Source organism: Planococcus citri, chromosome 3 (genome assembly GCF_950023065.1).
Source record: "Planococcus citri chromosome 3, ihPlaCitr1.1, whole genome shotgun sequence".
NCBI lineage: Eukaryota > Metazoa > Arthropoda > Insecta > Hemiptera > Pseudococcidae > Planococcus > Planococcus citri.
Window position 1 is genome coordinate 67,988,550 of NC_088679.1, and position 25,792 is coordinate 68,014,341.

Here is a 25,792-nt window from a genome sequence, read left to right on the forward strand (position 1 = left end):
TAAAAATGGGCTAGAGGGCTGCGATTTGCGCCATTGGTCATCCCTTCGGAAGGTCTTCCCACAGGAAAAATTTCAAAAAAATCGCCGAACCCACCTACCACTTCTTGGTCCAATTAACGTGGAATGACCCCCAAACCAAATTGTAAAGCACAAAATTCCTCATCAGTCGAGTAAGATTCATTTTTCGAACGGTTTTGTGTTTTGGAGATATCTTGAGCAGAAGTTAGAAACATTCAATTACAATTGATTTTTTGTGACGAGAAATTTGAAAATTTTCCAGCTTTTTATTATCATCACAAAAAGTCAATGACTAACAAAATTTAAGGATTCTATACGAAAAAAATGTATAAATAAATTGTAGGGTAAAAATTTCTCACCAAAAGAAAGTAGGTACTTAATTGTTTTTTTTTTTTTGGAGACTGTTTCTAAGATATTGTAAATAAAAATTAAAACTCTCCAGAAAACTCAATTCTAGGCACAGTGACATAATAAAGGCAAAGCTTGGAAATGAGGACTCGACCCAAACAAGAGCAACATTTTTTAATCATAATCCACAACATAAAAACACCGCATTCTCGGCTCAATAAATTCAGATTTTTCATAAATTTTGACTCAAGTAGGTAATTTTTTTCAAACAATTTCTCGATCTAGATTTTTTCGACCAGATGGATAGAAAAAAAAACAAAAATTAGACATGCAAATTGCAAATGCATTTCCAAAAACAAAAAAAAAACAGTTGAATCAATTTATTTGCGTTTTAAAAAGGATGAAAAAATCGTAACGTAATGGATATAGAAGAAAAAAAAACCTGACCATCACGTTGGAAAAACGATAATTTTTTCATTTATTTCAAAAATAATCACTATAGAAAAAATATTGAATTTGAAATGACGCACGAAAAGATTTTGAAAATAATGTGCCCTTAATCCATCAAAAAGATCACAAAGGTGGTGAATCCGAGTTTACTGCTACTGAATTTCATTTTCACTCTGTTTAAAGCATTTTTTTTTCTTTCAAAAACTGTACCTACAATCCGATGATCCTCTGGAGACTCCAGAACTGTTTGAAACCATCACCAATCGACTCGAGAGGTCGAAAATAGGGTTCAAACTAAATTTCAGCTTTCTTCTATGTCAATTTGGTAAAATTCAAACTTTTCCACATTTTTGGCACACGTTTGAATTTTCAAAAAAAAATCGAAAAACGAATTTTGGCAGCTGAAATGTAGGCTGGTGGTGTATTCTGCGATCCTCTGCCGGGTTTAACAATTTTAGTGCCTGTTACTCGTAGGATAGGTACTTCTGTGTAAGGTCTGTTCAAACAATAGCAACCCCCCTTCCTCCTCTGCACCATAAAAACTTTTTCACACAATTTTTGAGACCTTGAACCTCGACGAAGAACACTCTCAAGACAGAAAAATAAGGCACGAATTTTTAAACCATGAATCAATACACGAAATATGTACCTAATTTTCAAACAATGCACATTTACTCGCGTAAAGTTTTTCAAATAGTAATACGAGTAATTCAATAACAAGGAACGTAGGCGTACCTCTCTTTACCCTCGCATTTGCGTCTAATATCACATTCTTTTCCTTCATACCGTTCGTCTCATTCAACTCTCGCACATTTATATAATGTTAATGTACATAAGCCACATAAACGTGTTATATCGCTTTAGCTTAATCAAAATTGCATACACTGGTACACAAAAGCTCAATTTACGTACACATGTGTGTATTGTGTACGTACGTTAAATGAAGTATTCACATGACACATACGTTTAGGTACGTACAATTGTGCGACAAATTGTGAAGCTCTACTCTAATAACCTTAACTTGAAAGTTGAAACATACACGTATTGCGGTCGTAGCTTGCATACGACACATTCACATTGTACCTATCCTATGTACATTATTTCTCACACATTCGAGTTACAAAACAATACCTTTACCTACAGTTGCATATGCGGCATTTAAAAGGCTTACTTCAGCCACCTAGCCTCAGTAATCTGCCCTCTCGGCTGATGCTACCCCTTCACCTGCACCCTTATACATTTCTAAACGACACTTGGTAACAATTGGGATCGTTACGGTGGCACAATATACATAGTAAAACGAATAAGAAAATAATCAAGGGCGCGAGTACAAAATTCGTTCTATTTGGACAACCTCCAAAAAAACCATAAAGCCATACGACGAGCAGAGAAGAAAAAAAAGAGTACAAAAGATTAAGAAAACAATAGTGCGACGAGTTTGTTTTTAGAGGTCATCGTTGCTGGTTCTTCGCGCGGATGAGCTTTTTTTTTTCATTCAACTTACGTTAAGTATCCTGGCAAAGTATGTGAAGTCGACCAACGACGACGATGATATTATTCACGTTGCTTGTTTTTAAAATGTTGAGATTTTAATAAGTAATTAAATAGGGGTTTTTTCATCTTTGTTGGATTTTTTTGGCTAGCTTTCAGCTTTGTGAAAAAATTAGCAAATTTTTTATAAGAGAATAACGCTTTTTGTGACGTTTTTTAGTATAAAATCCAGCGAGGCATTTTTTTCGAATTGAAAATATAAAAGGAAAACAATTCTCTATAAAAACGTACGAAATTATTTTTCAAAAAGAGGAAAATCTGACTCGTTGAGAAATACCGAGTTTTTACATTCGAAATACGATATTCAAAACAATTTGATCGAGAATTGTCAATTACTTAATCAGTGCATGTTTACTAAAGGATCGATTGAGAAAACTTCAAACGTTTAAAAAGCACGTAATTCAATTATTTTTTCATCAAAAACACCGAGATTGTGTGATTTTATTGAAAAATAAAATGTGAACTTTGACCTTCTCCTTTACAAGATTTGTAGGTGAACGAACTTACACGAATCAAAATTTCATGTAAAATAGTCAATAATCCAGGACTCATGCTCAATTTTCTTCAAAAAAAAAAGTAACTTTATTAAGCAACCAAAAAGTGAAAAAAAGTAAAAACTGATAAAACATGAACAAAAGATTTTCATGCAGATAAAAATCACCGAAAAATCAGAGGATTTTTCAAATTATTGAATTTTATGTAAAAGAGATCACGAAACAAAACATTCCAATCAAAATCTGATAATGAAACTTGATCAAAACTTTGACAATTTTGGCGAAAACATCAATTTTTTGAAAATTATTGCTAAAAAAACTGAAACATTTCAACAGTTTTTGCCAAAATAAGTGAGATCATTTTGCAGCGTTTTGGTAAAAAGTAAGGGCAATTTCTGTAAAAAAAATCACTTTTTCGAACTTTTGCAAAATACCAAAAATTTCGAAACTTTCTGGCACTTTTGACAAATAGTGAGACTTTGTGATATTTTTGGCTAAACGCAGGTCTACGGTAATATTTCAAAAGCCACCAGGCTGAAAATTGGGAAGAAAACCTCAATCAAGGACACACCCAGGAAATGGGACAAATACAGGACCACACCCCAGACTCTCACCCAATGGACCACACCCAACACAATGAGGGAAGAAGCCACACCCTTGTGACAGGCCACACCCTTAGTGCTGGGACCAATCAGGAGAGAGACCACACCCAACTTGGACCTATAACTAGATCTCAATCAAGAAGGAACCCTCAGTGGTGAACACTGCTCTGAAGAAGCTAGATGTAATTCTTGCGAAATATTAGCAAATTTATTTTTGTAATCCGGCCTAATACCCGTTAATAAAGCTTTTTAAAACAAAAAAAAAGATTTTTTACAATTTTAAGCAAAAAACAAGATTTTTTTGGTATTTTTTTTTGCCGAAAAAAACGTCATTTTTTGGAATTGTTTTCTGCAAGAATTGAGTTTTTAGGCAATTTTGACCAAAATCGAGAATTTTTGAAATTTTTGGCGGAAAGCTAAAGTTGGTCAACTGAAATTTTCAAATTCAAATTTTAAAAAAGGTCTAATTTTAGTAATTAAATTAACCTCTTGAAAGAGTAACCAAAAGTAGAATTTTAGTACCTTGGTTACTTGAAAAGTCACAGAGTACGAGCTCTGATAAGTAATAATCAAAACTGGTTTGGATTAAAAAAATAATTGAATTGCACATTTTTGAAGGGGTTGAACATTTTTACGACCCCCCCCCCTCCCCAGCTTCTCGAGTTTTCCCTGGATACATCAACATGAGGGTCAGGTCAAATCGAAAAACTAAGGCCATATTCGGGTTCAGAACCCTCGAAAACGTACGTACTTCAGTCTGTTTGGCTTCTCAATCTTGTCTGCCTGTCTGACTTTTTAGAGTCATTCGCCCAGTCAATATGGATTCCCTTAGTTTTTTCTGTATACTTGTCTGGCCTCTCAAGGTCATTGACTCGTCTGTATGGTTCTTCAAAGTGGTACGTCTACTTGGCTGGCCTCTTAAGGTTATTGACACATCAATATTACTTTCGAAGGTCATCTTGCCTTTCTGACCTCTTATAAGGTCGTGAAAATTTGAGTAAAAAATTTCAATGTCATGCGATATGTCGAGTAGTATGTTTTGTTACTTTTTCGATCTGGATTCTTCCACGCCCCCTCTCGTTCCTTTTTCTATTAGGGTCAATGCATGGAATTGTGCATTGTCGGACGAGTTTGATCAAATTCAGTGGAGACTTCAATTTTAAGTCAAAATTCATCAAGAAAAAAAAATTGAAGCCGAAAGGTGTTCCTAGAGAAGAGATATGGGTCCTCCAAGATGGAGCATTTTCGAAAAATTGCGGTTTTTTTGCTCTAGCTCCTCCCTCTCAACCTGTTAAAATCAGAAGCTATCATTTCTGAAACTGGGAAAATATTTAGGAATGCGGTGAAAGAGCCAACTTTTTGACTATTGTTGCCAACTAAGACACTTTGAAAGCATTTGATAAGTTTTGGCCAGTATTTCTCGATTTTTAGGACCTTGCAGTAATTACCAAAAAATTGGTACCACCACATTCAAAAATGTTTTTCCATTACAGGTTGCGTAGTGACTGAGACGAATAAAGACCTATATCTTGATCCATCTTAATCATTATGTAGTTTTGATTCGACTTTCTTCAGCCATCTCATTAAAGAGGGATGTGGGGGGTATGGAAGGGGTCAAATTGAAAAAATAGGCTCCTAATTATTCAATTATTCATGTTCAGCATCGTCAAAAAAATACTATTCAATACGTCGCATGACTTCAATTTATTCTTTTAACCCCCTCCCCCCCCAAAAAAAAACTTGAGTAAGAGAATGAATGCCCTTCTTCAGGTATGGACTTAGAAGCTCCTGAATAAGCACAAAATATTGCGTACATAAAATAAAGCTCTCCTCTCTGTCTCTCTCTGAAGGGGAGGGGGGGGGGCAAAACTAAAATTGATTAATTATCGCCATTTACATAATAATATTGATAATTTCAAAGACAATCATAATTAAATGCAGAAACGTGGATGGCAATATCCATTCAAATCAGCTCATAAAAACCGAACAATGATCGATTTCGGAAATCGATACCGATAAATTTTCCAACAATGAGATTTTTAAAATGATTTCCCAAGAAATTTGAATGATTAGAATTGTTTCCAACATCTAACCTATTAATTTAATTATCAGTTTAAATCTAGTATCAAATTTCACCCCTTCTCTTCTCTCTCAAAAAAAGTAAATTATCCCTAATGAACAAAGTGGATTTTTCAGCAAAAACTAATATCTTCAAATTCAATAATGAAAAAAAATTAATGCATCGAAATCACCATTTTTCGAGATGAATTATTCAAGTAATCACCAACACAACGCAGCAGAAAAATTTAAAGGTATGCAACGTGAAGAAGATTCGACGAGGTCGTTGATTTCATACTGCCCAGTACAAAGGGGAATGCCCTAAAATCCTCTTATTCGCAATAAACAATTACAAATTCAACATGAAAAAAAAATGATAAAAAAATCTCAAATCTTTCAAACAACACGGCTATATTTTCCGCAGCATCGCTGCCTCTTCTCCGCTATTGCTAATCTGGCACTCGTACTACATACAATATTCTTTCACAGCAAGCGGAACAAAGCGTTCAATTTATTAAACTCCATCACCGTCGTCGCCGCTTCGCTTCCCATCCCACTGCTGTTTAAATACACTACACATAACTCGTACATTACTTATAATAATGAAAAGAGGACGGTAAACTGTACGAATATATACGTGCACGTGATCGTCGTCGCAACGAATTAAGTACATTTAATTGATGAAATTTATAAATATAAATACACAGAATGTACTCGTACACGAACACGCACATATGATATTCTGACATTCTTCGATTAAGCGCAATTTACGTAACTGTCTCCGGCTCTGCGTATCTCACTCATTTCGATCAACATCCATCTTCATAACGAATACTTTACGAGCATCATCAACGTCACTTTTCTCTCAATTCATAGGACAATGGTACACATATAAAATTTTACACAGAGATGGTGGGTTGAGGAGGTGAGGGGGCGAGCAATAAATTGACGATGATTTCATTAAAAGTCGTCGTAAAAAAAAAAGTAACGTATAAAACGTATACGTATGAATAGCGAGTGAAATTACCTTGGAAACCCTTATCAACATATTCGCAGCTTGCTCTCCTCCCATGATGGCAATTTCTGAATTCGGCCACGAGAACAGGAACCTAGGACTGAAAAGAGTAAAAACGTGTAGAATACGTATCAGTCACGTGACGCTTTTTAAAAGCTACTAATGCGAGTCGGCTTACTTGAAAGCTCTACCGCACATGGCGAAATTAGCTGCACCGTAAGAAGCCCCTATTATGACGGTGATTTTGGGCACTTGAGCGCACGACAAGGCTGTTATGAGTTTAGCGCCGTGTTTGGCGATTCCGCTGGCTTCGTACTCTTTACCCACCATAAAACCTGTAACAGTAAAAAAAGATACTTAGAAGTATGACGAAGGTAAGGTATTAAATAAATATTAATTCGCCTTATAACGAGGATGACGTCGACGTCGTTGTCGTCGTCATGGCTGCTATCGAAATCGACGACTATAATGGCTTTTATGTCCTACCTGTTGGGTTTGTGAAAATATAATAGTAACAAAAGCGTAGCGTCGATTGAAACAGCTACCTTTATATTTTCACCGAGTAAGAAAATATGGGTAGCGAAGTACACGAGAGAAAAGATCGAGAAAGGGACAGATCGACTTAGTATTTGGTACTGATTGAAAATGTACGTCGTGAGTACAAAATATGGTGCCCATATCTCATCGCATATGTCTGTAAACTAGTGGTACAGATATGTACATGCGGATACTCCGCTACATGGAAAAAATTCGATGGGAAATGTACGAGAATTATTATTATCGTTATGAATTTCAAGCATGTTAAGCTCTCGACGTTTTTTTTGCCCTTCAATACTTCTAACTCGATAGGTAGGTAGTTACGAAGGTAGGTATCCATTCGATTGGTTGGCAGAGAAAGTAATCCATTACATAAATTCGCGAGGGAAAAAAATCACAATATGGTTTAATGAGATATATTGAACATGCGAATATGTAACGCAGGTAGAGTCGTCGTTCCCCCCTCAACAACTCGCAAAATTATATTGCAACACGTATTTCAGGTGACAATACGGAATCGATAAAATGGAAAATTAATTTCATACATTTTCGTTGTGATGGTAACGTGTATATTTGTGAATTATGGAAGGTTGTTTTAAGGGTACCTGCGGTATTTTTACCAAATGGAATCTAATTACTAGCTAATACGAATGAAATATCAAATTTATATTCTGAAACATCAGATGAAAAAGTTCGTGATTGGCATGGGCGATTACCTGATTTAAAAGATGCGTGCAATCTACACATCAAAAATCAATATTATAATTTTTTGATAGTCAGGTCAGTTCTATGAAAACGAAGCTCAGGGAATAATTTTCATCTCAGAGGGCTCATTTGAGAGCTTGTACACGCACCAAAACTTTCAAGAACGCTTCGCCAATTTTTTAGACTAAAACCCTAAAATAAAGTCATTTTATACTAACTCGGACAAAAAAAAAAAATGCAATTTTTGAAAACATGCCTTTCGATTTTGCTTCAATTTTTTTCACATCTGCCCACAGAACGAAGGTGCCATAAAATAATTTCGGCAAAAAATGAAAATTCTAGTGGAAAACGACCAATTTTGGCAAAAACGAAGTGTCCACCTGCGATTTGAACAAGGCCACTATTTTTGAAAAGAACAGGGTCCGACTTATAACCAAAATTCCAGCTGTTCAAAATTGACTTTTCAATTTTTGACGAATTTTTAAAAATTAAAAATTTACCATTTTCGACAATTTGTCTAAAAAAAAAAAATACATTTATTCAGTAAAAATTATGTAAATTAGTCCCGAAATTAACATTAACTCCCGTGAGCCAAATTTCACTACTTTAAGTGATTCTGGAACCTCCAGGGCAGTTTTAGATTTTTCAGAACTTCAAAATTCCTCCAGAAAAGACATTTATGGAAATTAATTTGAGCAAGTATTTTTCTGGCCAGCATTTTCCAGCTATCGTTGAAAATATTCCGGTTAAACAAATAGAAAAAAAAACTTGAGGTGTTCGTCTAGATATTGGCCCAAATGTGGATGAACTCGTTGAAAAAAAAAATGAGAACAAGCCACAACTCGATTTCTCGCCACCCAAGGTGATTTTCACCCTTTCTGGAGGAATCAAAAATCGCCTTAGAGACTCCAGAATGACTCAAAATGGTGAAATTTAAATTGGAGGAGGGGTTGGTTTTAGATGAGATGAAACTATTCGTAAAAATTTCAAATATTTCTACCGCTGACTGAAAATTTTTGATTTAATTGAATTTTTTCCAGAAAAATCCAGGTCAAAAAAACTGGAAATTGGGCTAAAAATGGATACATTTATTAAATGGGTCTAGAAACAGCCACAAAATCGATTTTCATCGGTTCAAGTTAATTTGCACGCCTTCTGGAGAAATTTTAATAAATCTGGAGAAATCTAACATCACTCTGGAGGCTCCAGAAATGATCAAAATAGTGAAATTCGGATTTAGAGGGTTGATTTTAGAAGATACAAACAAGGCAATTCGTGTAAATTTTAAACATTTTCTCCATGGACAGAAATTTTTTGATTTTTAGAATTTTTTCCATAAATACATATCTTGGTTAAAAAATGCACTCAAGATGACCGCTTGAAAATTGGGCCGAGCCTGTATAACTCGTTAAATGAGCCCAGAAAGAACCACAATTCGATTTTTAGCTGTCCAAGTTGATTTTCACACCTTTTGGAGAAATTAGAAATTGAGCTGGAGATTCCACAATGACTGAAAACAGTGAAAATCGAATTTTGGAGTTGATTTCAGAGAAAACAAAGTCGTTCACCAAAATTTCGAAAACATTTCCCCAAGAAAAGACGATTTTTGTTTTTTTTTTAAATTTTCTCTTCTAGATATTTTGGTCAAAAAAAGAATTTACGGAGTTCGTTCGGAAATCAGACCATATTTGGATAAGCTCGTTGAATAGATCGAGAATGAGCTACAACTCTGATTCTTAGTTGCACAAGTTGATTTCCAAGTCTTGAAGAGAAATTCAAAACTGCACAGGTGGCTCTAGAATGATTGAAAATGGTGAACTTCAGTTCGAAGAAGTTGAAGTTTCTGCCATTTTTATTAAATAAATACATAACTATTCATTTTTTTTTTAAATTTCCAAAAACGGTAAATCATTTTTTTTTCTAAATTCACCAAAAAATTAAATTATGCAGTTGAAATTTTGATTGAGGGGGTACTAGGCCATGCTCTTTCGAAAAATCGATTTTTTTAGAGGGTGCAAACTTCCATCCCTCAGCTCATTCCAAATCTGTCATGCTCTGATTTAGAGTATTAATTTCAATTTATTAATCAAATATTCCAGAAATGGACACATTTTTGTAGCCAAACGATCACATTTTAGAGCTAAAAAAGTTCAACGAGATAAAAAAATTTCAAAAATGGAGAAAATACTGATTTAAAATTTAATGAGGCACTTCAGACCCCCTCACCCATTTAATATTCAATCAAATTTTTTATTTAAAAAAAAAATTCAAAAAAAGTCAATTGAAGGAATATTTTGCAGTTTTTAAAGATTTAGATGCATATAACTTTCTCTCTTATGAGATCAAAATGCTCCCAGTTTCGATAAAATTTCGAGTAATTTCTATCTAATCAAAGAATCACGAAAGCACCAGTTTGAACTTCATAAGATTTCACAGAATGATAAGAAAAATACATTCTAAACGCATCACTAAACTTCCATCCATCAGAAAATACTCGATAAAAATACGATCGTCGACCACACAATAAAATTAATAACCACGAAAATTCATTTAACTAACATCGAAAATATTCACAATAAATTGCAATCAACGAGGGGGAAAAAGTCACAAATCATTAGTCAACATACCTGTTACATTTTGAAGAAATATTATCGGTATTTTACGTTGACAGCATAATTGGATAAAATGAGCGCCCTGAATAGTTAATACCATCAAAATTAATCATTTTTCGTACATGCATAATATAAGTATTCATCAACCAATTACATACTACCATTGTACTCACTTTAATAGCGGATTCGGATAACATCACCCCATTATTGGCAATAATACCGGTCAGGTAACCATTCACACGCGCGAATCCGGTAACTAAATTCTCATCGAATGTTTCTTTGAATTCGTCGAATTCTGATCCGTCGACTACGCAAGCGATTATCTAAATAACAAATTAAAAAGTCTATTAACGGAAATCTTATCAATAATTACACGCAGATAAGAGTAAAAAATAATCACTCGTACTTGTCTAACATCGAAAGTATCTTTTCTATTAACATCGGTAAGCCCATACAGATAATGACTAGGGTATAACGGAGGCCTGGGCGGAATACGTGGTATTTCTGATACGTTGGTGGGTACAAGGGAGCCTTTTTTCTCGTTTTTAATCCTGGCAGCGATTCGTTTCACGATATCCATAGCGTGGTCTTCGTTTTCAGCGAAATGATCGGTTACGCCGGATGTTCTAAACATAGAGAATTGAGTAATATAACGAAGGAATATTAATAAATTCAGATCGTTCTTCGAGGTATTATTAAAATTATAATATTAATACCTGCAGTGGAGATCAGCACCGCCGAGTTCTTGAGCACTGACAACTTCACCGGTTGCAGCTTCGACGAGAGGTGGTCCAGCTAGATACAAAGTTCCGTTGTTTTTAACGATGACACTTTCGTCGCACATGGACGGAATATACGCTCCTCCAGCGGTACACATTCCGACAATAGCAGCTATCTAACGACATAATATGTTAAAATTACAAAACAATTCGAAAACGATGTCGATACAGCGATAGAACGAATGAATTAATATGGCACATACTTGCGAAATACCTTTGGCAGAGAGTAAAGCTTGATAATAGAATATTCTACCAAAGTGTTCCTTATCGGCGTACACTTCAGCTTGACGCTTGACATTGGCACCGCCGGAATCGACGAGATAAATGCAAGCTAATCCGTTCTGATCGGCGATCTCCATAGCTCTGAGTTGTTTCTTAACAGTGATCGGATAATACGTTCCTCCTTTAACCGTAGCATCGTTTCCAATAATCATGCAATCCAGTCTAAATAAAAAATCTATACTTTAACGATATCGCCTTACGTGATGGACTACAAAATGCGAAGGATTTTTACCCTGATATTTTACCAATCCCTGTAACAATTCCGCCGGAAGGTAGATCTTCTCCGGGATACATTTTGTAACCGGCCATCTGCGAGAGTTCCAAGAATGCGGTTCCTTCGTCGATCAACTTATCTATTCTTTCCCTAATCATCTGCTTGTTTCTGGACCGGTGCAGCTTGACGGTTTTCTCATTACGATTGAATACATTTTGTTTCGTTATCTCGTCGAACGTGACTAAAAATTCTTTCATTTTCGAGTAATTATTCTGTAAAATAGATAACAGCATTAGTAATGTTCGTAAATACACCATCAGCAACGCAAAAATAGAAATTATCAAGATGAGAACGTATAGATAACGTACTTTGAATTTAACATTATTCTCGTCGATTTCGTTGTTGATCGGCTGCATACGAAGATATCGAGCGATTTGAGACAAACAGCTGACTCTTTTACTCGCATAATTACTGCTGCATAATAAAATCTACGAAAAATGAAAAAGAGTATTAATAAATGGAGTCACGTGTACATTTACAAGTATACGAAAAAACGATTTCGAACATGAGATGGTACTTACTTTCTTAGAATACATTGAGAAGAATCCAGATGCGAAATGATCAACTTCACGAACACTTGGAGCTTGATTGCTGCGAAACAATGCAAATATTGAAATTAACAACGCATTTCACTAAATAAAATCTACAAAAGACTATTCGGATTCAAACAAACACCCCGAATTTCAGTACACTTACAGCTAAACATAACACAAACACACAAACTAATCACTGATCATGTGACCAGCAGCATGTAAACAACGGACAGACTAAACTTGTTGAATGTTGAACATATGCTGCGGCGTACGAATACGCAAATATGATTGGTTCCCTAGTCGTTCCTTCTTCCTCACCTTGCCAATCATCCAGCTGTTCTCCTATGATGAAATGGTTGCCTATCCATCTATAATGTGGGCCTTAAGAAGGCCGCAACAGGCAAAAGCCCGACAAAAATTTTTATTGAATGGTATGAGTTTGACAGTTTGTTGTTCACATACAGAAGTATGTACAATGAACAATGAACATACACAGGAAAGGAAACAAATTTTTTCATCTGCATTGAAAGTTTTCTTTGGCATGTATTAGTACATTATTGGCTGGATCGACACGGGACGAAATTGGGGTAGCTTTTCTAAAAGGACGCTCAATGAAAACTCAAAAACCATAATTTTGTGGAATAAAATAACGAAAGAAGAACAGAATAAACAAATTACAATTTTGCAGATTGGAACATCGTTTTTGCTAAAAATTTTATGAAACTGAGGACCCCAATACCCACCTTACTGTGCTCATAGTTCTTCATGAACTTTATATTGCTTGGATTTCAATTCAGGGATGGAAGAGCCTTGATTTCAGGGCTCCCGCTCTTGGCTCTGGCTCAGCTCTCCACAAGTTTTAGCTCTGGCTCGCTCTTGGCTCTTGGCTCTTTTTCTCTACATGTGCTCTTTGGCTCCTTGCTCGCTCCTCAATTCTTTCCGACTCCGCTCTTTGACTCTCAGCTCCCTCTTCCAATTTCTTGGCTCCCACTCCAGCTCCAGCTCTGGCTCTTGACTCTTTAAATTAGAACTTAAAATTCGTGAAAAACGATGAAAAAAAAATGAAAATATACTGCATTTATTTTCATTTTATTTCTCAATGAGAAAACAAACGTAGAAATTCTTCATTTTCTTCACAAATGTGAGTTGAAAGTTGAATTTTTAATAAAATTGTGCGCATTTTTTTACTTTTTTTTTCTACTTTTAGGGAGCCAAAGAGCCAGAAAAATTTTGTGGGCTCCCACTCGGCTCTGGCTCTTTCCAGGTTAAAGACTCCTTATGATGATGGCTCTCTTGAGTAAAATAAGGAGCTCTTTTGCAAGAGAGCTCTTGATGTTTTTCTGCACTTTCATTCAATTGGCTCTTGGCTCTGGCTCTAGCTCCTCAAAAAATCCGGCTCTTTCAGACTCTGGCTCCAGCTCGCTCCCGGCTCTTCCATTCCTTCTCCTAAATCGGGTAAACAATCCAATAAAAAATGTGACTCGAAGCTTCAATTTTCTACAGAAAAAACGTCCACTTTCAGAGGGAAACATTTCGAATCCGGTATTCCTTCATGAAGAATCTTAGCAACATCACCTCAACGTAAGAAAATAATTAAACATTTAATTATAAAGACTTGAATGAAGCAAAATCGCTGTCATTGGCTCCCCAAATCTCCTTGGAGCTGGTAAGGCAGTTTTTTTGAGCAATTAAAACCGCATTGTCACAATGCTCAATATTAGAGACAATTGCTCGAGACTCCTGAAACTTGGAGGATATTCGTTTGCGGTATTTCAAAAGTAATTTGAGTTTTCAGTGACGGTGCTAGGAATTTCCCTTGAAGATGGACAAGTTTATCATCTCTTTTTATTAGTCCGCGAGAGGGAGGGGGGAAGGGGTGATCAAGTTTACTGAGCGGCAGAAACCAAATAACTATTCCTTATGTCATTTACTCACTACTATTTTTTTTCAAGGAGAGACATTTGCCTAGAATGTACATACTTCATACTTCGAGTAAATAGTGTACGAATATACCTATAAAGTAGGCTTGAAAAGAATGAAAAAGCCTCCTCTTCCCAATAAAAATGAAAAAATAAAGTAAAATGTACCCAAGTGAATTTTTTAAATTGTACTCGGGGGAGGAGCGGTGAGAATCAATTCCTTCCACCTTGAAACCGGCAATGAGAGTTTTTCAAAATTATTTTTTTGAAAGCTCAATTTTCAAAAGCTTACCAAATTTCGGATCTATAATTTAGAAATTTGAAGATAATCAAAGAAGAATGCACTTTATGTATTTTACAACTATGTAACAAGGGAACCTCTTGAGGTGTCACACTCCGATTTGAACGGGACTCCGATTTTTGAAAAGAGCATAGTTAGTCTAAAACTCCCAAAACCAAATTTACAGCTGCCCAAGCTCAGTTTTCGATTTTTGGCGCATTTTTGAAACATTTGAGCCGATTTTGGGAGTGACACCTCAAGAGTGGTTTTTTGGCCAATTTTTTTCAAAATTAAAAAATCAAAAAAATCAAAAAATGACCGTTTGCGAGGAAATTTTTGAAAGTGCGAATCGCTGTATTTCTTCAAGAACTAACCCCCGGAGCGCAAATTCTACCATTTTCAGCCGTTTTGGAGCGAGAGTGACACCTCAAAAAACCACTCTTGAGATGTCACTCCCAAAATCGGCTCAAATGTAGATAAACTCGTTAAACAGGTCGAGTATAATACACAACTCGATTTTTAACTGTCCAACTGCATATTCACGCCTTCTGGAGCAAATTCAAAATTCTGGAGAAATTGAAAATCGCGCTGGAGGCTCCAGAATGGCTGGAAATTGTAAAATTTTGATTTGGGGGAGGGGGGGTTAGTTACGGACAAAATACAGCGATTCGCGTGAATTTCAAAAATTTTCACACAAACGGGAAGCTTTTGATTTTTTTGATTTTTTAATTTTGAAAAAATTTGGCCAAAAAGCCACTTTTGAGGTGTCACTCCCAAAATCGCCTCAAATGTGGATAAACTTGTTAAACAGGTCGAGTGTAATATACAACTCGATTTTGAGCTGCCCAACTTCATATTCACGCCTTCTGGAGCAAATTCAAAATTCTGGAGAAATTGAAAAATCGCGCTGGAGGCTCTAGAATGGCTAAAAATGGTAAACTTTGGATTTGGGTAATTAATATTAGTTTTGGGACTTATTTTGACCATTTTTACTGATCAAGTACGTACTTTTAAAAAAAAGCATAAATCGCCAAAAACAGTCAATTTTGAATTTTCAAAAATTCGCCAAAAATCGAAAACTGAACTTGGACAGCTGTAAATTTGGTTTTGGGGGTTTTAGACTATGCTTTTTCCAAAAATCGCGGTCCCGTTCAAATCGGAGTATGACACCTCAAGAGGTTCCCTTGTAAGAATTTTTCGTGATGAGATTTACAAAATCTTGGGTGGCAAGAAGCTCCAAAAGTTTGGTCGAAATTTGGATTCGACCCCTCCAGCGTCTTGATTGACCTTCCATGTTTCCTGAGAATTAAAAAAATTGTTTTATATACAAGTATAGGTAGATATCGTTTATAAGGTATTTGGGAGAGCTGAATATGAACATATTAAGAATGTTTTTCAATTTCCAAAAAAACGAGATAACATTATTTTTACTTCTTGAGATTTTGCTCTAGCTGGGCTAGGGCTTCATTTTTTTTCAAATTGAACTTTGAAAAAAATCTATCGTTCAAATTTTTAAAAATGTTTAAACCAAACCAAATACACTTTTCACCTGAAAAACATTGTTATTTTACTTCTCGAAACAAGCTTTTGCCCTCACTTCGCTTAGGTATGTTTCTTTTCATTTTCAAAATTGAAACTTTAGAAACTCAACATTCAAATGATAAAATTTTGTAACCAAAAAAATGAACAAACATTGAAAAACACATTGTTTTTTACCTCTTGGAATGCGAATTTTTGAATACTTTTGCCCTCGCTTCGCTCGGGCCAATCTTTTTATTTCCCTACGCTAAAAAAAGCATACTTGAAACTTACTCCTATTTCATTTCAGAAATTCGACTTTTATGCGGCAAAATTGGTATATTGAACACCTACCCCTGCAGCCAATTTTCAGTTTAAAAGTAAAATGCCCATAAATTTGAATTCAGCATCTTCATAAAACATATTTTGATATAATAGTCGATTTTTGTAACAAATTTTGAATTTTAGCTCCCTCTCTCCCATATTTTACCCCTTGATGGATGAAGCAAGCGTGCTGCGCCATTGCATATGTCGAACGAAGAAGGGGTGAATCTAAATACTAATCAATCACAGGAAAAAAATTGGTATCAATTTGTTCGAATAAAATTTGTAATTCTCTTGCACGTTCATTTAAAAAACAAATCGGAATAGGTAGGTACCTACCAGAGTACTGCACGGTTAAGTTAAAATAGCCGGATAACCGCCGGAGCTATCGGCTAATTTAACTACAGGTTACAAACTGCAGTTACTTTTGTCGGCGCGCGCAACCAGCGGTAAGTTAGGTTAATAACCATACGTTAACCGCATTCGGTTCTCTGGTGTCTCAACAATACATTTTGGTGACTCATCAAACAGATAAGACAGAATCGAACATTACATTTCCGATAAGAGCGCGGTATAATCGCAGGTAGTTTAGTCATTTTAACTACAAAATTATCCGCATAGGCTAACGCTAATATAACTGCTTTTGGATGAGTTATATTTGGTAGCTTACCGCACACGACACGCGACTAACGCAGATAACTTTTAACTATACCGTGCAGGACTCTGGTACCTACTTCATGCATATTGAAATACGAGTAAGTTTGCACTTCTCTCTCAATCATGCAACAATTTTTCGAATTTTCATATTTTCACGCGAATATCGACAAAATTATAACTCATACAATCAAGGGAGAAGAAATATGAACAGGACAGAGGGAGAAGGTGGGGTATTAGAAAAAAATGAGATGTCTTCACCTTAGTCCGAAGATTCTGGAAGTGGGTACGCGAGCAACTTCTTGACAAATATGAAATTTCGTCAAAATTTTCACTCCATCAATCTTCCCTGTCTGGTTAGATATCGTTCAAGATGGCCACCATTTGAATACTCGCCTGTAGACAGAAGATCAGACATAGTAATTCCATAAATTCATTACACCTAATCCATGCTCTACCATAAAAGATCATTGCAAACCTACATTACATCGTGATTTTCATTTTCGTCTCGTTCTTCAGCAACACCGCCATCGTAGACCTTCTTTGACCATCTCAATACATCGGTCGGTAAACCAATTTACGACAATAAAAAAAGTGAACTCGTCAACCGTTACATGTGACATTCAAGACGATAACGTATTCATTCATCGAGCCCAGCCATAAATTCATCTACCGTACCTGCACAGTGCACACACAATATCCGAACGCATCATTGTTTATGCTTCTATTGTAAAAAATTCCATCGATTGTGCATGATTTTGTATAGATAAGTGAGGGCAGTCCAGCATGTAAAAATATTTACACAAATTAATTCTTCAAAAAAATAAAATTACAATCCAGGTCAAGGTGTTGAAGGAAATCAGAGCACATACGTGTAAACGCCAAACGGCGAAGAACCAGCGTCTATAGGTAGGTACCTATGCAGGTGTGAAAATCAACGCGTAGATATCTACATCTCTACGTATACCTAGCTAGACTACCTACGAGTACCTAAATGAAAGCGACGAATCGCGTGAAACGGACATACACGAAAAATCATTTGATTGAGGCTTATTTCATACAGTCATTTTGATTGTCCATCGCGTCCGCGACAAACGCATCAATGAGTACTTCATTCGTATTACACTTGGTTAGATTACGCGGTCTTCGCAAGGACGAACCATGCGAATCATCTTCGATCTTATGTTACCGATGTAGAATTGATCATTTTTCATGTACTGACGTGCAACGGCCGGCGAGAGCATGCAGGTATGTAAACATCTTCTTTGATTCTCTATGCAGTTTTCTTTTCTCTAAACTATATCACTATGAGTAAAAGTAAGATGCTGAGTTGCGGTTGATTGATTTCTTATCATCAATTTCGAATTTTCACACCTGTGAAAAGAAAATAAGACTGAATTTTAGTAACGTAATAAATATATTATAGTGCATAGGTATTGAGGTGTATTAGCTAGATATTTGTAAATTTCACACCTAGGTGTAAATATGTATAACTGTAAATAATACGTAGATATACTCGTAAGCTTTACGAATTATTAAATACTGAACTTGAAGCTGTCACAAACAAATTATATTATCGAATTTCTTCGAAATATTAGGTAAGTGGATAAGCAATGTTTGATTTCTTAAGAGTTAAGCTAAGCAGTAGGTAGTGTTTTTAGATCAGTAGAAGAGATACATGAGAAAAGGTCGATGTTTAAGTCTATTTATTTAGATCAAAAATGACAGATACATAGACCTACCTACTTCAGTTATTTTTACAATTACTCCGCTTTAAAATTATCATAGATGGTTTGAACAAGTTTTACTACACAAAAAATTGTTATTCGTGACCTTTGAGATGGTGTACGAGTAGGTAGGCCTTACGTAGGATCATTCTACATCAAATCAGCCAAAAAATGCAGTTATCAAATTTATTTCACTCAGTTTCTTTTTACGACATCTACATCCCTAGCTTTTTCAATTGTGGTGATAAAAGGGGAGGGGGCTTTGTTTATTTTTGTAATATTTCGTATCAGGCCATAAAAAATAATGAAATGGGATTCTTCAATTTTCCCCATTTTTTTTTCATTTTCAGGTTCATCTCGTAATTTCTTTCAAACTTGGACAAATTTTTCAGTAGACGAGACTAGGTGGCTAAATTTTAAGAAAAAAAATGGTAGAAGTGACATCATTCTGGACATTTTCTCATCTAAAAAACTAAAAGAAAATGAAAAGAGGGCTTATTAGATTTCTGCTTCGTACAACACAAGTAACAGTTTTTGATTTCCCATAAATTTCTGATTATTCTAGGATACATTTCGAAATGAAAACAAGTGTGACGAAATTTTGAAACGTTTTTTCAATTACGTGCAATAGATTGTCGATGCTGTAGCTTTTCTCACTGAAAAAGTGTCCAAAAATGCACCACTGATTCAAATTTTGAGCGTTGAATTTCATTTTTTGATTTTTGGAGAAATTCGAAAATTCAAAATTTCAAATGGTCTCTTTTTGCAAAAATTATCAAATTTGTTTCTTATTTTTGATCTCAAGTATCGATTGATGTTTTTTTTATACCCTTTTGAAGCCTCCTTCAACAGATTTTTAGGCTGTCTCGAAGGTTAGAAAAAAATTATCGTAAAAGGAACAAAAATAAAATTCAGCATCTTTTCAACACAGAAAAATCTGAAAATCTGCTGTAAAAGCTTTACAAGAGCTACAAACCACCATCAATCAATTTGAAAGGTCAAAAATTAGGTATGAACCAAATTTCAACTTTCCATATCAATTCTATCAAATTTTGAGTTTTCTATAAAAATTTAAGCAATTTTAATTTTTTTTTTAAACTTCTCCAAAAGTAGAAAAATAAAATTCAGTGACTAAAAGTCGGCTTAGCGGTGTATTTTTGTGTGGTCATTTCCACCTTTTTTGTTTGATGCGTGGGAAACTTTTTTGTTGTTGTGAGGCTAATGAGGAGAGGGGGGAGGGTGGATGACGGCGAAAACAAAGTTCGTATGTATTTTATAACTCCGGTAACTGAAAATGTTCAAAAAAGTAACCAACAAAGTTACAAGCAAACATCTAAATGCAGAAAAAAATTACTAAAAAAAAAAGATAATTTCATTAAAAAACGTAACATGTTTTTTTTTAGCAATTTCTGACAAAAAAATCAAGATTTTGACAATTTTAGCAAAACAGCAAAAGGCAAAGCTTCTTTTCACAATTTTTAATTTTTGTGTTTTTTTTTTATTTTACAAAAAAACGATAATTTTTTGGCAAAAATGAGGTTTTTTGACAATTTTTAGAAAAAAGTGAAACTTTTGCAATTTTGGGAATTTTTAGGTAAAAAATCAAATTTTATAGAAATTTAAAACGAGAATTTTGGTAAATTGATGCCAAATAAATCGAGACTTTGTGGAAATTATTGGCACAAACCATACTTTTTTGCAACTTATAACTTATATCAAAAATAAAAAAGCTTTTTTGAAATCTCATAGGGCAAAAAATAATTTTTTTTATAGAAAATGTTGACAATTTACAATTCTGCAGAAAAAATCAAGGGTTTTTGGTAACAAAACGAGGCTTTTGGTCAATTTTTGAAAAAAGGTACATTTGAAATTTTTTGAAAAGAAACTACACACAATATTATTGTCAATTTTGACAAAAGCCGAGACTTTTACTAATTTTAGCAGAAAGCGAGACTCCCACTATTTTAGCCAAAGTGCAGATTTCTAACCGTATCGCTGAAAAGGAGGTGTAACCGATTGGAAAACAGGCCCAAGATTTGAAAAAAGTTGAATTTTTGAAAATTAAAAAAAGTTTGAAGGCAATCATAGGTATTCAAAAGTTTGGAAAAATTCAAGTAAACGCACTTTTTGTTCAATTTTTTCCATCTTACCCTCCTGAACATCCAACCAGAGTACCAACCACAGATGGTAAAGATGCCAAAAAAATTCAGGTGATGTGTAGCACATCATTTTTGAAGTTTTCTAGGAGACTAAGTCCGAATATTCATTCATCTTTTTGGTTTCAAAAAAAATGACTTCTACAATTTAGAAACAAAAGCACACAATAATAAAAAAAATGTCTTGTAACACGTCCACTTTTGCTAATTAAGAGGTGCTGAATTTGAATAGGTACCTATTCATCTGTTTTTTATACACGACGCTTCGGTGCCATTTATTGGTCCCACATTTGAAAAGTAGATTTAAAAGTTGGAAAAAATGTGATGTGACAAGCTAATTTCTAGAGGGAGAGATTGGTTGGAGGGAGGAGGAAGGGAGCAATTGAATATAGAAGCCATGAATTAAAATATTCAATCAATGTTGGAATACGTATGACGTTTTAAAATTAGAACAAATCAATACCTACGTCACAGTCACACTACATTTTTTCTATTTTTCGACAAGTCAAAATCTGCTTCAGAAAAATTCATAAGTTGTTGATAAAAATATTACAAGTTGCCAAATTTCAAAATTGCGCTACTGTATTTAGAATAGAGACTATTGATGAAAGGGAGCATCCTTTCCACGCGTCCGTCATCTTCGTCGAGAGTCAAAATCTGAAAATATTGACAAAATTATTCAAATTCATCAAAAATTAAATAGACTATATAGTATGTTTTTGAAGATCCAAAACAAAAGCCAACAGTCCCCCTCTTTCAGACGAAGCAGCTACCAGGGATAAATTAAAGGTGGATTTTTTTAGTTGTTGGGTGGGTATTTGGGTAGTGTTGCAAAAAAATTGAGCGAAACTGAAAGAGATGGCAGGAAATGGCTCAGAAAAATGAAAAATTCAAAGTAACACGGTGACCAACCGAAATGGCTGCAAGGGGGAAGGGGAGGGGATCGAAAAGTTTTACAGAATGAAGCGGAATTAAAATTAACTCATATTCAGATACATTTTCACAGCATTGTCTCCCTCTCTCTCCCCCTCCCCCGCCATCTAAATATCACATTATCACAAGACGTGGAACATTTAAGGTAGGTAAGACTCATCTACGAAATGACATCTTGAAAATCGACGTGGAACATTTAAGGTAGGTAAGACTCATCTACGAAATCACATCTTGAAAATCTTCAGGACCGATCTTTGAAAAACCTCTATAGTCGTCAGTCTGCTATGTTGCACTTGAACCCACAATACTAGTTTTTTCCTCCAACGGTTCTATGTGTAGTTGCGTACCTATTACCTAATCACGAAAACGCGAAGATAGACCATCTTGACCACAAACATAACGTCAAAATGCCAATTTGGACAATGACTCCATTGGAATTTAAATTTAGATTACACAGAACGGGTGAACCACTAATTAAAACATTTTTACGTTCGCATTCCGGTTTTTTTTCTTCGTTTTTTCAACGTGGAAAACACGTACTGCATCATAGTAGCTCCAGGGTGATTTGAAAATAATTTATTATAAAGATGCCGAAATTACGTTAAATAAAAAATTCCGTCGGTAGTTCAATCGAGCTTCCTATTTCCTAGTTCGGTCTTTATCATCGGTCAGATCAACAACCTTAACCTTTGATAAGAATAGTGTCTGACAGATGTGGATCGCGAAGTGCATATAAATAAGACGAGTGCATTCGAGATGACACAAATTCAACATTGAAATTATAACTCGCAGTCGCATAGGGCCTTGAATCGGGTGTGAATAAATCAAGTTTATTAACACGTAGTTGCTGCGTTTCGTTCACAGCTCCTTCAGCGATGATGAGTAATGTTGTGTAGATATAGGTATCAGGTGCCTGCTCATAGATTCGTAAATTACAATCGTACAAAAAAGGTGAAAAAACAAACGAATAAACGTATAGGTAAAATAAAAATACACGATTGGAAGCCGGTGAAAATGTTGTGAAATTTAATGCTTCATTATTGCTAATTTTTCCACAATGGAATGCATCAGTTTATACGAACGTACGTGAAGTTATGTCTAATTTGGGCCTAATAATACCAAACGTGTGCGTCTAGGTCGATTTGAATTTCAAATAATTGTCCATAATGGTCATTCTGAATGGAAAAAGGAAACGATATCGACGATATATTTTCTTTATGGGTTTAGTGAACGGAGACTAGGTATTAAACGGTAGCTGCGATTTTCTTTACAGAAACACGTTTTAACAACATTGCTGATTGCTCAACTACAAAATACGCTGGTTATATCGCAATCGAAACAATTCGCCGAAGAAATGTCTTTCGTGCCGACTACTTTCTTTCAAAGCTGGCAAAGTCAAGTACAACAGAGTCCTTTGAATATGCTGAGCCCGTTGCTGAGTCCGCTGTTTTCACAATTCGCAGCCGTTAGTAAGAAAGGCACCAGTACGGCGGTATCCAGTTTACTGACAGAATCCGATACCGGTGACAATGTTCACGTATCATCGCCGAATGAAAACACGAGTAATATAGTTAATCAGTCGAATACCGAAACGCATGATAAAGTTATTACAGCGAGTAATTCATACAACGGGCATACTAATAGTTCGCCTGCCGTAGAATATTTGCCAACGATTGCCGCACCATTTCTCGACTCTTTGGCTCATGGTATTATCGGAGGATTACAACACCATATACAACTCATTAAGCCAGGTAACCCTATATAATATTGTTCTGGGTGTAATTACGGTAAAAATATATGCACGATCAGCATGCCCATACTTACTTCTACGTGTTGATACAGGAACCAAATGGTGCGGAGATGGGAACAAAGCGAGAAGTTACGAAGATGTTGGAGTTCTGTACAAAACGGATAAATGCTGCCGAATGCACGATAAATGCCCGTATTATATTTTGGCCAGGGAATCGAAATACGGTCTTTACAACGATGGCCATTTTACCAGGTAATCAAATACAAGCTTTCTCGATACCTAACCAAGTACCTATATCTTGAACTGCGCACACCTGCGAACAATACTTAATCCAGTTCTTATTACTCTCGTATTCCAGATCGCATTGCGATTGCGATGCTTCGTTTTACGATTGCTTAAAAAAGGTCAACTCACCATTTTCCACCAGTGTAGGAATCGCGTATTTCAATATTTTGAAGATGAGATGCTTCAGGTTGGAATACCCCATCGTTATGTGTTCACGAATGGCTGGGTAAGCGATGAATATTTACTCAGCTATTGCTATATAAATATGTCTATTAGGGCATTTTGAAAACTATATTTGGATGTTATCTTGATTAAACAAGTAGGAATTCATTTGACTCACTTGTGGTTTGACGATGGTGTCTTTTTTCGTGTGTTACAGATGGATCTCGAAACACTGCGTTGAATACGTCGTTGACATGGCTAAGCAGAAGGATTGGCAATGGTTTGATAATCACGAATTCCGATGATCTCAGTAAACAGGAACCAAAAGCTACGGGAGTTTGGCCACGAAAAACACCTTTTTGAAATCAAATGATGAAATGTAGAGAACGTATAGGTATGATTAATAAATTAAGACCTCTTACCAAAGAAATCAACGCTTGTCAATTACAATCAATTCTGTTGAGTAGAAAAATAGAAATCAAAATCAGAAATCGAGTGCTAGAAAAATTAATTTAGAGTAAATTAGATTCTAATAAAACTGGAAAAATGTCAAAAAGTGAAGGAAAAATGGAAAAATGCCGGCAAATACAAAGACAAACAAAGAACAATGCAACACCGCGCTGTTGCCAAACATTCTTTTTTGTCTTGAGACAATCAGTGCTGCCATTTGCACGAGTGAAAAAATAAAACTCAATAATTTAATTTTAATTAATAATTATTAAATTAATTAAAATTAAACATTAAACTTTTTGAAAGAAACTTCTCTAACTTTCCTTTTTATTTTATTACCTAATTGTTTATTTTTTTTCAAATTTTCATATTTAATCAGTTCACTTGAATTTATAATGATTGAGGATTTTTTCATTTGTACTTGTTTTCATTTTATAATGATTAATAATTATTTGAGTAATTTATTTATTTATTTATTTATTTTGTTTTTACTTTTTTTCATTGTTTGTTTATAAATTAAGAATAAGATTGTGAATAAAAAAACTTGTTCTTTTCTTTCATCTTTCATCGTTTTATTTTGCTTTTTCATGAATATGATAATCAATCTCGCACCAATTTACTTATTGCCTTTGTAGCTTGTCTTTAAATTAAAGTTTAAAGATCATGAAGCCTGAAGGTACCCAGCTACCTACCACAGCTCACCCAGCTGTTCTGTTACCATTTTCATTTGAGTTCATACTTTCATACTTACCTACCTACTTCGTAGGGATGGTGAAAATTTTCAAATGATATTTCTAGGATTATCCGTACACACAGATAAAATTCGAGATCTCAAAAGAAAGAGCATTATTATCAATATCATATCTTTTTTGCAGAGCCTTTCTCGTCTTCCATCGTCTTATATTTTTTACTTCACGACAAATGAAATAGGTATGCAAATGCAAACAATAATCTGGAACCTGGATACCTAGACCTACCAGTACCACATAATTTGATTCAATTCATACGCACCACTAGTTTTTTCCATCTCCCAACTTGAATCATTTATAATCTCCTACGCATATTACCTACATACCGACGACTGTACTTCCCAACTCATTACCTAAAGTTTAATTTTCGCGATAATATTTTCCACCTCATTAAAAAAATTCCCATAAGCTGCGGTGTGTTTATTTTTATTCTTTTAACGCGACGAAGTCGCACTCGATGGTCGATGAATGAGTTTTATTGCACCTGACGAATGACCCGAGATAACTACATATAATGAACTACCTATATCGACGATGATTACGTCGGAAGCATCTGGGAAGTTGTTGACCATGGTCATGAATAAATTATGCATCGCATCGCTTAGGTTAGTATTATGCGTTATAATA

General features: G+C 35.1%; 2 protein-coding genes across 8 annotated transcripts in view; one reads left to right on the forward strand and one right to left on the reverse strand.

Annotated features, from left to right (window-relative positions):
• The window catches only part of Mccc2 (methylcrotonyl-CoA carboxylase subunit 2), a 121,331-nt gene extending 104,021 nt beyond the window's left edge, over nt 1–17,310 (reverse strand). For 2 of the 6 annotated variants that reach the window (XM_065354085.1, XM_065354083.1), the window contains exons 1-10: nt 12,247–12,482; nt 12,034–12,153; nt 11,684–11,937; nt 11,373–11,613; nt 11,107–11,285; nt 10,797–11,016; nt 10,564–10,713; nt 10,406–10,472; nt 6,715–6,871; nt 6,549–6,636 (exon numbers count right to left, since the gene is read on the reverse strand). In XM_065354085.1, the coding sequence (XP_065210157.1) occupies nt 6,549–6,636; nt 6,715–6,871; nt 10,406–10,472; nt 10,564–10,713; nt 10,797–11,016; nt 11,107–11,285; nt 11,373–11,613; nt 11,684–11,937; nt 12,034–12,153; nt 12,247–12,261 (1,491 nt within the window). In that variant the 5' untranslated portion in view covers nt 12,262–12,482. Of the gene's footprint in view, nt 1–6,548; nt 6,637–6,714; nt 6,872–10,405; nt 10,473–10,563; nt 10,714–10,796; nt 11,017–11,106; nt 11,286–11,372; nt 11,614–11,683; nt 11,938–12,033; nt 12,154–12,246; nt 12,560–17,214 lie in introns of those variants that run through there. The other 4 variants (XM_065354087.1, XM_065354082.1, XM_065354086.1 and 1 more) reach the window with 4 other exon arrangements.
• A 118-nt stretch (nt 17,311–17,428) lies between these two features.
• LOC135838453 (phospholipase A2-like) lies at nt 17,429–24,322 on the forward strand. Of its 2 annotated transcripts, XM_065354089.1 has the most exons (6): nt 17,429–18,201; nt 23,043–23,331; nt 23,428–23,520; nt 23,612–23,771; nt 23,878–24,030; nt 24,184–24,322. In XM_065354089.1, exons 1-6 carry the CDS (start codon nt 18,196–18,198, stop codon nt 24,269–24,271), a joined length of 789 nt encoding a protein of 262 aa, XP_065210161.1. In that variant the 5' UTR covers nt 17,429–18,195; the 3' UTR covers nt 24,272–24,322. The 2 variants fall into 2 exon arrangements, with proteins under 2 accessions (XP_065210161.1, XP_065210160.1); XM_065354088.1 differs by having other exon boundaries at nt 23,043–23,520.
• Nucleotides 24,323–25,792: the final 1,470 nt, after the last annotated feature.

Coding starts and splice junctions, on each gene's coding strand:
- LOC135838453 (XM_065354088.1), top strand. Junction 23,521..23,611: donor TATACAACTCATTAAGCCAG/GTAACCCTATAT, acceptor GTGTTGATACAG/GAACCAAATGGTGCGGAGAT. Junction 23,772..23,877: donor AACGATGGCCATTTTACCAG/GTAATCAAATAC, acceptor CTCGTATTCCAG/ATCGCATTGCGATTGCGATG.